Here is a 15638-nt window from a genome sequence, read left to right as displayed (position 1 = left end):
ATCTACATGCAGTAATTGACAACGCATTTCAAAGAATTAAAAACTAATGTATACAAACAAGTAAATTATTTCTTATTCAACAAATATACATTTGTAAAATAAGATAAAAATGCTTTAAATTCTTACTGAATACAATCAATTTAAACAAACGACTAATAACTGTTACTTTAAATCAAATAATGACTATTGGCTTTGCTAATTTTTGAAGGCTGTACGGTGACATATAGTTGTTAATTTCTGTATCATTTTCTTTAGAAGAAATCTTCAAAAGGGGTGGATAACTCAGATTTTAATCCTAGTTTCAGTTTCACATAATCAACAAAATGCACCTTGATGGGCAACCTCATTCATTAATAAATTATTAATTGGTTTATTTTACTCATAAGTTTCATCTTTAAAATAGGGATTAAGCAATACTCTTATTGAATTCTGCTATTTTTAAGCTTGTTTTTTTAAACCGTTAAACTATAAAATTAATCTACAGAAAGGTGAATAACATTAGCAAACCACTGAATTGACCAACAGCAAAAGTAGAAATCTCTGAATTGACCGACAGAAAAGTAGAACAAAATTGATTGAATATACTACTCTATTATCTATTCGTACGGAATTGTATTATTAAGGGTGGAAATTGATTGATTTTAGTAAAACAATCATTTTGTAATAAAGAAAAAAAATCAATAAGTCTGAGAAATATTTTAAATACTTATGTCATGAAAAGCTTTTCAAGACGAAAATGATAAAATTGATTGATTTTTGGTAAAAGAATTGTTTTCTGATAAAGGGGAAAAAATAAGCCTGGGAAATATTAAAATGTATGTCATGAATGGAGCATCCACTTAAACGACAATAGAACTTTAAACGAAAAATCACAAACAAGATTGTTTTAGGAAACTGACAAAATTGTATGACCAGAAATATATATTTTAAGATAACATCTTAGTATTTCTCACAAAACAGGAAATTAAAAATTTATTCTAAACATCACCACCATTATTGTATAAGGAAACTGACAAATTTCCAAGAAAAAAAAATAATATAAGTGTTTGAGTAATGAGCTGGAAGATTTTTATCCCTACTAAACGAAAACAGGAAACCATATTTGTCGATCTAAATGTAAAATAAAGGCAACAGTAGTATACCGCTGTTTGAAATTCGTAAATCGATTGAGAAAAACAAACAAATCCGGGTTACAAACTAAAACTGAGGGAAATTAACTTTAAAAAAATGTATTTTCTGATTAACTTAAAATGTTTGATATATCTCATGACAAAAACTTCGTCCACTAATAAAAGATGACCGACGTACAAATTATATTAAACAATATTTACATTCTCATTGAATAAGTAAAATGAAAACTCCGTTTCCCCTCCCTTAAATCTGAGTGGACGAAATTTTATTTCACCTTTCACTTTTTTCATTGGTTCAATTTTTATGAAGTTTTCATACATTATCGATCTCATGGTTTTCATTTTCGCTTACTTACTTTGTCTTTAGAGTGTCGATATGCTATTTTGTTTTCTTTTTTTTTAAATGCCATTTGATTTGATTACGTAAGAAGATTATTAAAGCTAATGTTTATGAAATTGTTTATAGTGTAATTTTTTTAGCTTGATTAATATACAGAAAAAATTAAAGCATCTACATGCAGTGATTGGCAACGTATTGCAAGATTTAAAAACTAATTTATACCATCAAGTAAATTATTTCTAATTCAACAGAAATACATTTGAAGAATAAGATAAAAATACTTGAAATTTTTACTGAATACAAACAATTAAAACAAACGACTAAATACTGTTACTTTTCATTAAGTAATAACTATATAAAGGCGACAGTGGTAGAACTCATTCCTAAATCGACTGAGAAAAAAAATCAAATCCGGGTTACATACTAAAACTTAGGGAAACGCATGAAATATAAGAGAACTACGACACAACAGAAACAAACTATAATATAACCATAGCCATTTTCCTGACTTGGTATAGGACATTTTAAGAAAAAAAATGGTGGGTTGAACTTGGTTTTCTGGCATGCCAAACCTTCCGCGTTTATCGCAATGTTAAATATAACATTTAAATTACAACCTTACATGCCAGGACTACAATGCAAATAAATGGGAGAACAGATTTGCTTTTCATTATATAACACAAACCGTTAAACTATTATAAAAAGTAATCGGTAGAAAGATGAATTACACAAGGGAACCTCTAAATTGACCAACAGAAAAAAGTAGAACAAAATTGATTGTATATATAATACACTATTATATTCATATTGTATTATTCATAAGATTAAGATGCACATGTAGTTGACTTTGGTTTTAATATGTTAAAGAGAGAAGATGTGATACTAAACGGTAAACCCTGGACTATTTTAAGCTTACCTAGTCCATCTATGCAGAAAATGCGTAAACATTGCAAAAAAACCTAGCTGAATTGTCAGTGTCGATGATGCTATGATGGATGTTACATTAAAAGATTTTCAAGACGAACGTGGTGAAAATTGATCAATCTTTGGTAAAATAGTAGTTTTGTTACAAATAAAATTCAATAAGCCTGGGAAATATTATTATTGTTTATGTCATGAATGGAGCATCCTCTTGAATGACAATGTAACTTTAATCGAAAAGTCAGTAACAAGATTGTTACAGGAAACTGACAAAATTTTATGACCAGAAATATGTATTTTGAGATAACTTCTTAGTATTTTCCCAGAAAATGGAAAAGTGTCAATTATAAATTTATTCTAAACATCAAAAACATGATGGTATAAGGAAACTGACAAATGTACATGAAGAAAAAAAGTTTGTGAGTAATTAGCCATTAGATTTTTATCATTATTAACCGAAAACAGGAAACAAGAAAATATGTCAAACTAAATGCGAACTAACTTGAGGATGTTTTTGTTTATATTAAAAAAAAAGTATAATCTGATTAACTTGAAATGTTTGATATCTCAAAAAAACATTATCCGCTTATTTAATCTGACCGACGTATAAAATGCATTCAAAAATATTTCCATTGTCATTGAATAAGTAAAAATTAATTTGCTTTACTAAAGGATGACAAGAATACAAACTGAATAATACGTTTCCCCTCCTTTAAATTTGGGTGAACGGGTTTTTAATCATCGATAGAAATATATTGTAAAACAAAAAATAGAGAATTGTTAAAAAATCACACCTTCATCTTAATGCTTGATTGTATTTAATCTTAGCTAACAGTAGAAGAAGCAAATAACAGATTTTCTTTTTCTTTCATGCTTATAGATAATTACGATCTACTGCAATCTTATGTACCGAATTCAATATTAATTTAGTGCTTTCAGCGGGACTTTTGCGACAAATTTGAGAACCGTGTTGAACATAGTTTATATCTTGTCGCGTCACATTTATTCTATCCTCTCTTTTTATAGACAGTTTCCATTGAGGTTTTTTCTTTTGTTATTTACCTTTTTCATTTGAGTTGTTTTTTCTTATGTACTGTGTTTATCAATATCAAATTTTTCTGTCTAATTTCTTTTAACCTATCACTATTGGTGTAGATTCGTTATTTTCCTGGGTTCAAGTATTATGATCAAGTATTCAAAGATTCTCGATCTCATGGTTTTCATTTACGCTTATTCTACTTTGTGTATATGTCATTTTCTTTTTTGAAACAGTTATTGTTTTATACAGTCATTAAGATTATATTACAATATTGACTGCTGCACCCTAAATTCTGAAATTTTTACCTGTTTTGTCTCGTTCGTTAACTCACCCATTGGTGTCAATGAAGTCCAATCTTATGCGACTCTCATACAATTGAAAGGTTTAGCTAGCTATAAACCAGGTTTGATCCACCATGGTCTGTATGAGGAAATACCTAAACCAAGTCAGGAGTACACCAGTTCTCTATTTAATAGATTTGTTTGAGCTTTTTGTCATTTTATAAAGGACTTTCTGTTTTGAATTTCTATTGGAGTTTACTTTTTCATTTTTGTTAATTTACCTTTTCTTACAAACTAGGTATTCTGAAATTTGTTATTTTTTATATATCGTGGTACTCTACATTTCATCTATCGTTTTTGAACTCTGCAATAATGGCATACGTTGACGATTTCAAACTTGAATCGAAGACAAACGTAATGATTTCAACATCAAACTTCTTATCAGTAACATACCATCTACTCCATGGTTACACGTTAACATATCTAAATTGACACGTTACGCTCGTGCAGACTCAAACTATACGGACTTCATTAGCAGACAGGAATTGGTACTACATATGTGTTACGGTCACCATCACAAATTGGTTGACCGATACGATATGACGGGATCTCAACTGTCCACCGACATGATTTCGTGGTCTTATTTTTCGACACAGTCAAATGTTATTACCCCCGGGTATAGGTTATTTAAGTATTTCTTGCACAACTTTTTGAAATGTTCGGTTTTAATGCTCTTCTTCTTCGTATTTTATTTGGTCCTACCAACTGTTTTGATTCAAGCGTCACTTGAGGCTTATATAGACGAAACGCGCGTCTGACGTATAAAATAATAAAGCTGACATCTTTGATGAGATTTAAGATTGTATCCTATTCTTGATTGTTATTTTGACCAAATGTAAATTCGACTGGGGTGGCGCATATAAAGTAGCAGACGCTTACGCTGTCAAGGCACCTGGTCTGGCTCGTTTGGAGTTGTTTCAATTTCCCCAGTTTTTGTTTACCTTGATTATTTCACTATTTATGGAATTTTGGAATGTTCTTCTAGATATAAAATTTGTTCTTTAGGTAGGGGACTGCTTGCACAATACAATTTTGAAATAAACTCCCCGATGAGAAGGTCAAATTGTTTCTGCTTATTATTTGTTGATGTAAATACTAGTATACGATTCTACTGGTGGATGATTATTCAATTATATTTTAGTGATTTTAACAATATTTATTTCCAGCGGTGCTCTAATACGGAGGGATTTACGAAAGAATAATAAGAAGAAGTTTCCGGAGAATGTTTCCAGACTTGGAATATCGCTTCCTTTTCAATTACACGACATACGGACTCTAGCTGCATAATTTAGGCAACAAAAGTTTACCAATCTTCAAATTAAGGTAACAAAAACATTGACGTTCACTTTTACTCGATTTGTCAGAGTCTGTTATATAATATCAATCAAACACATTTACAATAGCTGTTAAACAATTTGTTTGCTGTGATGATGGATACACTATAATACAGTCAAAATAATACAGAAAAAAATATACAATATTAGGTCAATTGCAGAATTTTACTGAGCCCTGTACCAGTTTTGTGCTGAAAACAAAAATACTGAACTTAGAAGAAAAACAATTCGGAAAGTCCATAATCACATGGCAAAATCAAATAACAAAACACATAAAAAACGAATGAACAAGAACTGTCATATACCTGACTTGGAACAGACATTTTCAAATGTAGAAAAAAGTAAAAACACAAAAATACTGAACTCCGAGGAAAATTCAAAAAGGAAAATCCAAAATCAAAAGGCAAAATCAAAAGTCCAAACACATCAAACGAATGGATAACAACTGTCATATTCCTGATTTGGTACAGGTATTTTTTAATGTAGAAAATGATGGAATAATCAATACATTGAGAACTATTAAAATTGTAACACAAATTTCAATCTTATTTTCATCCCTTATTGAACCCCTGATTATTGAAAAAGAGTTCCATGAAGAAATAGACATTGCACAAAATAAACCTGTTTTACTATATTTAGGAAATAAACACAAGTAGTTGCAGTATAAATTTTCAAATGGATTCATAGATGTTGTGTTGGTATTTCAGATTTGAGTGGCATGTCAAAAAGTGGTACCTGCGAATCAAAACCATTGGCACATTAATAAATTTTACATGCCCATCAAGACCACCTGACATCAGTCCAAAATTGTGGTGGGGTAAAATTAAATCCTATGCATATAGTCTCTATGTTTCCAAATAGGGTTTGCAGACTGTCATGGGTCTATTGGTTTACCTTTTGTCATGACGTCAACTCAGCTTACGACTAATAAGTTTGATTGTCCCTATGGTATCTCTCGTTGTCATTTTAGCAGTATTTTTAGCATTGCCATATAAGCTGAAGGTTTGACTAGTAATTAAATCAGGTTCAACCTACCATTATTTTTGTAAATATTTCATGTACTAAGTTAGGAACATAGCAGTTGTTATCAAGTTTCTATGTAGGTTAGGGTTTGTTTTCTGTTGTTAAAGTTGTTTTGTTGTTTACCTCTTATAATAGATTGTTTTCCTCTTATAATTGATTGTTTTCCTCTTTAATATGATTGATGTTTTTCCCTTGTTTTTAGTTTGTTATTGTATGTTGATAGTTCTATTACATGTCTTTTCATCCTTCATGGGCGTGTCCAGGATATTTGAAAGGGGGGCGTAGAATAAAATATTTCGCCGAGCAAAGCGAGGCGAAAAAATTTTTGGACCTTTTTTGGCTTAAAAACATAAAGTAATAGAGAAATGCACTAATGTAACGGTTCCTGACTTGGAGCATGTATATTTTATAGTTAAAGTGTCAGGGTGTGACATTTTTTATGTTGAGTTCTATCCATTAATTGTCTAGACTATGGTATATTAAAATGATTGGATGGATCTTAACAGCAGAAGACCAATAACGAAAAATTCCAAACTCAAGGATATAAGGAGTTACTTAACATTTCAATTCCTAGGCCAGGATTTTATGAACGAGAGGCGTGATTACGGTTGAGGGTCCATGGGGAAACTCAGAAGCTCCTGAATTTCAACAATTTAGCATCAAATTATGAAGTAATCCCTCTTTTTTTGATTAAGTTCGGGTTTCGTTGAACGACACACATGATATAAGACAAATAAACACTGAAGAATAAAGTTCTTTCGTTCTGAGTATTGCTTTAATGTGGAAATATACATATTTCTAGTATACATGTACCTTGACGCAAAATCAAAATGAACACAGAAAAATACTGACGAACTCTCATTTTCAATTAATAGAGTGGATTCATTAGAACCATGTTACGTGGATTTCTCATGGCGTAATCGTCAATAATTTTAGCAAAATAAAGTTTAATGTCTTTGTGAACATATAAAAGAAGCAGAGCATTTAGGCGATCCTCCTTCATGGTGCTTCTCAAATCATTTTTGATCAACTTAAGGGATGAGTTATCTCTTTCGGTGGAGCTTGACGTGACGCTCGTCAAAGCATGTAAGAAGAGAACTTTCATGATGTTTGAAAATAAAGTCGAGCATGCCCTTACATCAGTTAAGGTTGATGTTATTGACTCTGGTTTGTCCGGTTGATTTTCCCTAAACGACTTCTAGAGTCTCATCTCTTGCCTGAATGTTTCAGGCGAAGGCATATCAGTATTGTAATAATCATAAACATCCTTCTCCATCTCTTCGGAGATAAGGTGAACTCGGAAAGGCAAAATGGACAGGGCACGAACAACAGAGACAGCCTCTTGACCAAAACGCATATAAAGTTGCTGAATTAGCTCATCAAGATAAGGTAAGTAGATTGCCCGTTTAAAATATTCTTTACCTGATGAAGCGGGAACATTGTTACGATGTGTCTGTCTAGCACAACGACGGAGCATTTTTAATTAATGAATATGATAACTTGCCATTATTAAATACAATACTAGCAGATTATAACGAGTTTTTTTTTTTTTTTTTTTTTTTAAAGGGGGGCCATACGCCCATTACGCCCTTACCTGGACCCGCCCCTGTCCTTCCTTTAGGTTTGATGACAGCGAGCTTGGTAACGTCTCCTCACACGTTGTGATGTCGCTGATAACTTCTCTTCAAACATTGTGACGTCGTTGATAATGCTTGCTCTCGTCTCAAAGCCGTGATACGAAAACTACAGACCGATTGATCAGGGTGATATAGGCTTAGCGAATGATGATATTGCATTCTACACTGGTTGTTTAAAGAAGTTTTGGGTAAATAAAGGCAACAGTAGTATACCGCTGTTCAAAACTCATAAATCAATGGACAAAAAACAAAATCGGGGTAACAAACTAAAACCGAGGGAAACGCATTAAATATAAGAGGAGAGCAACGACATAACACCAAAACGTAACACACACAGAAACGGACCAAGCATCAGACAAAACACCACGAGAATAACAAATATAACATGAAAACCAAATACATGAATTTGGGATAGACAAGTACCGTGTCACGTCTTATCTCAATATCTCAAAAATAAGAGAAAACACAATCGACTCAACGTTAAAATGCAACACACACATAAACGAACAATAATATAACAATGGCCATCTTCCTGACTTGGTACAGGACACTTTTAAAGGGGAATAAAAGTGGTGGGTTGAACCTGGTTTTGTGGCATGCCAAACCTCGCACTTTAATGGCAAAGTTAAATATAACATTGAGATGACAACATAATATTACAGGACTACAATACAAATAAATAGGAGAACATATTAGACAAAGAAAAACATGATTAATAGATAACAAAAAGCATCAGGTTTAAAATTCAATACGCCAAAAACGCGCCTTGTCCACACAAAAATCAACAGTGACGCCCAGATATAAAAGATCGAAAGTGAAAAAAAAGTACAAAGTTGTACAGCACTGAAGATCAAAAGTTGAAAAGGTTTCGCCAAATACGGCATTGTTTTTATGCCCGGGATAAGAACATTCTTATTATATAGAACAATTCATGCTATTGCAAACAGTAAATTTTATCAAATGTATCTGAAAGAGTTCACATAAAGAAACTTAAGTATTAACTTATTACAGAAAACTAAACCCGAATACATACATCCCCGCCAAGATATAAAAGAGTAAACGATAAATCCAACAAAACGAGAAATAACACATAATAGCAGCTAGGAATTTGACATCATGTCTTAACCTCAGCCCTTGGAAGAATTATCATCATGATAGATCAAATAAATTTGATATAATAAAAATAATATTGCACTTATGTTGAGTTTAACTATCTCTCTCAGTTTATATTCATCGATATTAGGGTCATAACATATTACACCAATGTGTACTAGTACTAGTATTCATTTTGGTTTTGTTTTATCAATTGTTTCAAACATTCATTCAATTATGCTGGCCAAATATGTGAGGAATCTTATGATTTATGTATAGTTTAGAATGTAAAAATCAATATTCTGTGGGATGATATTGACATTCTTCCTCGTACGATGAAGATTTTAAAAGGAAGTTTCAACACTTCACATTAGTCATATATAAAATTAAATATCTTGTATACCCTATTCATTGTAACCACCGTGAGAGTGTGTTCAGCATAATGGCTTCATCCAAACCTCTCCATGAAGGACAAATTCCTATATCATGCCAGTTGTGCGAAGAATCTAATGAAATAAAATGGAAATGTATAGAATGTGATTTTCTCTTGTGTACAAAATGCCAGAAAATTCATGAAAAAGTCAAATCCACGTACCAACATACCATTATTGATATCAAAGACATTGCTTCACAACAACAGCAAGCCAAAGAAAACAAAGACTTTCATAATATTCCATGTGAAATTCATAGTGGGCAAAACTGCTGCATATTTTGTCAGACATGTGATGAAGTTATATGCCCTTCCTGTATTACTATCACTCATACAAAGCACAACATGATTGAATTGGTTAAAGGATACGAGCAAACTGTGAAGAAATTAAAAACTTTTAATTCTGAAATTGACAAACAATTAGCAAATTATGAAAGAGGAAGATCTAACCTGTCTACTTTCAAATCGTCAGAAGACATCAAATATGAGAGAGAGAAGCAAAAAATAATGAGTCGAGAAAAACTTTTAAAAGATGAAGTTGAAATGCACACAAAATCACTTCTGAAAGAACTTGATCAGAGATGGGATCTGCAATCAAAATTAGTAAAGGATGCAGATATCAAGTCAAAGAAGATAAACAAAGATTTAGAATATCGAACAGAGTGCTTAACCAATGCATTTTCTTCTGTTTAATAATGCTTGTGATGTTTTCAGTGCTTGCAAAAGGGAAACAGCAGCAAGGAAACGAAATATAGCACTAGTCACTACTTGTATTAAAAGGCTGCCACAATACGTTCCAGGAAATATACTCAATCAGCAGACACTACATGGACAACTTAATGCGTCTGGTGATGATTTCCACTATGCACTCGACCAATATGACCCTAAAGTGATAAAACAGTATAAAACAGGACTGAAAACAGTTGGAAAGATGGTTTGCTGTGATGAAGGAACATTGTGGATTGGTCACAATAAAACCCAAATATTACAGAAGATACAATTTTCAGACGGACAAGTGAATATTATAAAGGAAATATCTATACATTTAACTGGCATGGCCTTCTTATCATCTGGAGACTTACTATTATCTAATGCAGAACCAAATCTTAAAATGATTTGCCATACCACTGAAAAAATGACCAAATCAAAATATAGTGTAGCTCCCTTAATAACAGGTGCCATCCATGTAACCTTGGATGATAAGATTGTGATCAGAACCAGAAAGAAAGGACCGGTCTTCCCAGTTGAAGGCACAAGACAAGTTGTTGTTATGGATATAAAAGGAAGAACTGAAAAGGTGTATGATCTCGACAATAATGGAGAGCCTATCTTTTCTGCTCCACAAAGCATAGCAACAGACAGTGACAATAACATGTATGTTCTAGATCGTCTGAATAGAGATAACTGTGGTAGGATAGTGGCACTAGATAGAACTAACGGCGTAAGGTTGATATATAGTGGTAATCCAAATATCAGGAAAGGACAAGTCATATTCAAACCAAGAGATTTGGCGGCTACTAAACTAAAAAACCTTATCATTACAGATATGGAAAGTAACATGATTTATATCTTAAACAGTTTAGGACAGTGCATTCATTACTTAAACACTAATGATCAGTTAGGTATCCTTTTTCCATTTTCTTTAAAAATTGACAACAGAGGAACATTGTACATAGGTTGTAGTACATACGAAAGTGGACCTGCTGAGGCCAAAATATATAGTGTTAAGTTTTCGGGGTTTCTAACATCTAAGTAAACTGTGAAATTCACAAGATTCCACGTTTACATAAATTACTGACTGTTTATTAGACAATTGAAGTCAATTTAAATTTAAATAAAACAAGAGTGCACACGCTGAAATGTCTTGCCTCTTTTACTCATCATTGATTTAATGTTGATAGACCTAAATATAAAGCTTTATTACAACTGTCACATAAACTCAATATTAACCAAGAAAACGAAACATTGATCAATGAACCATGAAAATGAGGTCAAGGTCAGATGAACCATGCCAGGCAGACATGTACAGCTTACAATTCTTCAATACAACAAATATAGTTGACTTATTGCTTATAGATTATAAGTCTTTAGTTATTTTAAGTTGGTCTAGAATATTAAACTGAAGTTGTAGTTATTTTTTAACAGATCCCAACTCAACACAATGCCACAATCATAGAGGTCTAGATTTAAAACAAGAATGTGTCCAAAGTACACGGATGCCCCAATCACACTATCCTTTTCCATATTCCATGAACCGTGAAATTGGGTAATAATCTAATTTGAAATAGAAATTAAAATAAGATAGATTATACTATAGGGAACATTTGTACTTAGTTTCAAGTTGATTGGACTTCAATTTTATCAAAAACTACCTTGACCAAAAACTTTAACCTGAAATTCCCACTTTCATTTTCTATGTTCAGTGGACCGTGAAATTGGGGTCAAAAGTCAAATTTGGCTTTACAATTATAAAGATCATATCATAAGCAACAAGTGTATTAAGTTTCAAGTCAGCTTCATCAAAAACTACCTTGACCAAAAACTTTAATTGAACTGGGACTAACAGACAGATGGACAAACAGACAAACAAACGAACGTACTCACAGACCAGAAAACATTATGCCCCTCTTCTGTCTTAGTTGGGGCATAAAAATAAAGACAGTTTTCATTGGACTTAGGTCACAATTTTTTACAGAATTTGCACAACACTACATATTCAAACTCACTTTGAGAGTCTTGGTTATTAGCATTGTGTATGAATTTCAAAAAATTTGAATGAGGAAAACATAAGTTAGTTGGGAAACAAAAGTTAGTTGGATAACTAAAATGGGACAGACAGATGGAAGAATCAGAGAACAGTCGAGGGTAACACTTTTAAAACAGCTTAAAAGCAAAATAATTATGACATGCTGAAAAAATACCAATACAGTGTTCTCCTTTTTTCACTAAGGTAAGGTGGGTGTTTTGAAAACAACACTTGCAACCGGGTGATTTTTTTAACATTTTCAACCGGGTTTATTTTTTACTGTGGGTTGGGGTCACAAATAGAAGGATAAGTATTGTATTCACATTTAATGGAATTGAACCATTCTTCTGCTATCACTGCTAGCCTTTCATTAAATGATTTGACAAATTAGTTTTGTGCATCTCGGATAGCAGATCATAATGGCTTTTGCAGGACTCCCTCCTCCTACAAAGTCTGCTAATGCATGGCCTATCGAAACCAAGTTTCTGTCCTGTTCCTCGCTTTAGTGCTGTATTTTTGGCACAGAGAACAGTAATATCCTTCTGTGACATTTAAAGAGAAACAAATGAGGACATATTTGTTTCTGGCCTTTTTATCATTGTGGACACTCTTTTAGAAAAGTTGTACCAAATAAAACGATTTCACCCCTTTTAAGCTAATAAATCAAAGTTTTTCTTTTTTTTTCTTCAACAGTAATATGACCCCTTGCCTGATGGACAGCCCCTCATATAGGGATATCCCTCATTTTGGAATTGTTCCCAACCTGTTTATCTTCGCGATCGCCTGCGTGCCTTTTCTGTTGTTATGATACTTTTTTTCAATTTCAACAATTTCGATTCAACTATCCGTTTTAGTTGACTTATATGGCTTAGAATTTTCCTTATCACCATCGTCATCTGCCTTTCCATTCCCCCGATTAATAAAAGAAAACATTGAAATTTGACGATCCGCCATTTTTGTCAATGTAAACAAACTGCGAGGCGCTATTAGAATTTAAATTTTTACGGTGCGGAACCGAAAAAAAGCCAGAATTTGAAAAAAAAGCCGACCACCTCCTTAAATGGAAAGGTGGTCGGCTTTGAAAAGAAGGTGGTCGGCACACCCGGCTTAAATGCCGAATGGAAAACACTGCAATAGCATCCTTTATATTACCTGCATATGAAATATGACTATTTGTAGTTACATTTCCAAGCTTTGATATAAAAAAAGAAACTTGTTTTTAGTGTGTGTTTTCTGCAAGATCCAATCTTTAAGATTGTTTGCTATTTTAAATGTAAGTTATTGTTAAATGAGGTTCATCTTAATGCTGTAAGAACTATTTCGTCAAAATTTGTGAAATAAGTAATTTAAACAGTATCCGTATATTTAAAAACATTTACAACAACCACATTGGTTGGAGGCCAGACAAATTGGATTAAATAAGAAAAAGAAAACATCATTAATTACTATTTATTACAATAGTGTAATACATAATATTTATCAATATAAAATAGTATCATATATATAAAAAAAAAAAAAAAGTAAAAAGAATTATGCCTATTGCACAGTCTTATGGACATTAAATGAGCATAAAGAAATAAACTATATTATATAATTAACATAACAAATTGATATATGGTTATTCAGAATCAAATTTGTAACCCTTATCTGAATGAAATCACTCTCATCATGGATACTTAGAATCGTTCCAAGCAACAGTCATTATTTAATCAAGAGTGTTTACTAAAAAACATTACACAACCAATTTGATTTAAACATAAAGGCAACAGTAGTATATTGGTGTTCAAAAGTCATAAATCAATTGAGAGAAAACAAATCCCAGTTACAAACTAAAACTGAGGGTTACAAATCAACTATAAGAGGAAAGCAAAGGAACAACAGGGACACTGAATATGATCCTTATATTGTTTCACGAAGTACAGCTATGAAATTCTACATGAAAGTCTTGCATTTCACTTTTCAAAAAAAATTAAAATATTAATAGTAACATTGACTATATAAGTGTGGGTTTTGGAACATGTATTCTAGAGTTGAAAAGGGGTATTATCAACAATCTTCTCAACTAAAAAAGAGTTCTTCTCTGAATCAAATAAAAATTCCCATTTTTAATTGTATTCCAAAAATATTAAGTATAAAGTAAACAAGGAAAATTTCATGTCCTATTTTAAACAAACAAATAAACAAACACAAATATTAAGTTATTCTGTAAAAAAAGTATGTCCTCACCAATAATTAAATGAACTCTTCAGCAAAACATTGATAAAGTATGTCAATGTCGGGTGATCTATATTTTAAAAGATATTTTTTTTTTTTTTCAACAATAACAAATTCTCTATGAATCATCAATTGAGGGCACACACTGCCTGCATCTTCTAAGTCAATGTTCATATAAGATCAACTCATTGCGATATAAATCCATATTAACCAAATTTAATTAAAAGTAAAATGCAAACCTTTCATACAAAATATCATAGCTTTATTTTGTGAAACAATAAAACAATCATTTCCATTCAGGAAATATAAAAAAGAAGATGTGGTATGATTGCCAATGAGACAACTATCCACACAATACCAAAATGACACAAACATTTACAACTAAAGGTCAACTAACGCCCGTCAATGCATTTTATCATCCAAATATATTATCATGCAACATTGCATGAAATCAATTTACATTATTTTAAAAAGTTAATAAGTACAAATGATAATAAATAAAATGGATTTCAATAATTTTTCATGGAAGTACTACTATTGCCAATATGCATATCTACATGTATTTAAACAATATTTGAACAACATACCTGAACAATTAAGGAAAAGCCAAACACAAATTATGCTATCAAATTTAAATGTGATTACTTTTCTTCTTCTAAACCTATGCAGACACATCCAAAAAAAAAAATTTGTAGAATATAAACAAATATATCATTTTACAACTACATTCAGTGATTGTCAAAGTATTGCAAGAAAATAAGAACTAGTATATCTATCAGGTAAAACATTTGCAATTCAACACAAATACATTTGTAATATCAAATCAAAATGCTGCAAATTCATACTAAATACATATATTAAAATTAAGTGTTCAAATACTCGAACTTTTAATGAAATGACAGCTAGGTAAGATAACAAACCAACTAACAATACTAATGAATTAAGACACTAGAATATCAGTCAAATGACATCTTAACAAATAATTTAAAGCTTTATTATATGTATAACAGTACTGATCTACATGAGTTAAGATAATTGTTAACACTAAATTTCAAGATTTAACCTGTTTTTCTGGTCATTGATGAACTGTTTTTAATTTTAAAACTGCATTTCTATTTAAGATTTTTCAGTTTTCAAATCAACTTGGGATGTTGCACAAGCGTCCATGATTTTTTCAAAGCATAAACAAATCTCTGTAATTTATCTACCGAACTTATACTATTAAGACTGTTACTAAAGTTACCAAAAATGATTTCAAATACATTTGAGATATCATAAATTAGTGCAAAAATTAGTATATTTTTTCCATATATGATTTTATAAAATAATGTTTTGGTATATCAATAAATTTTTTTAATGATGTTATAATGAATGTAATTAAATATGATATA

General features: G+C 31.5%; 2 protein-coding genes across 2 annotated transcripts; both read left to right on the top strand.

Moving 5' to 3' along the window:
• The first annotated feature begins 9281 nt into the window (after positions 1–9281).
• Positions 9282–10093, top strand: LOC134701489 (E3 ubiquitin-protein ligase TRIM45-like). The gene has a single exon (XM_063562641.1). It carries the CDS (start codon positions 9300–9302, stop codon positions 9978–9980), a length of 681 nt encoding a protein of 226 aa, XP_063418711.1. The 5' UTR covers positions 9282–9299; the 3' UTR covers positions 9981–10093.
• A 125-nt stretch (positions 10094–10218) lies between these two features.
• LOC134701522 (uncharacterized) lies at positions 10219–11043 on the top strand. The gene has a single exon (XM_063562671.1). It carries the CDS (start codon positions 10219–10221, stop codon positions 11041–11043), a length of 825 nt encoding a protein of 274 aa, XP_063418741.1.
• The last annotated feature ends 4595 nt before the right edge of the window (positions 11044–15638 follow it).

This window comes from Mytilus trossulus, unplaced genomic scaffold, assembly GCF_036588685.1.
Source record: "Mytilus trossulus isolate FHL-02 unplaced genomic scaffold, PNRI_Mtr1.1.1.hap1 h1tg000244l__unscaffolded, whole genome shotgun sequence".
In the NCBI taxonomy this organism is placed as follows: domain Eukaryota; kingdom Metazoa; phylum Mollusca; class Bivalvia; order Mytilida; family Mytilidae; genus Mytilus; species Mytilus trossulus.
This window is presented reverse-complemented; position numbering and strand designations above follow the sequence as displayed.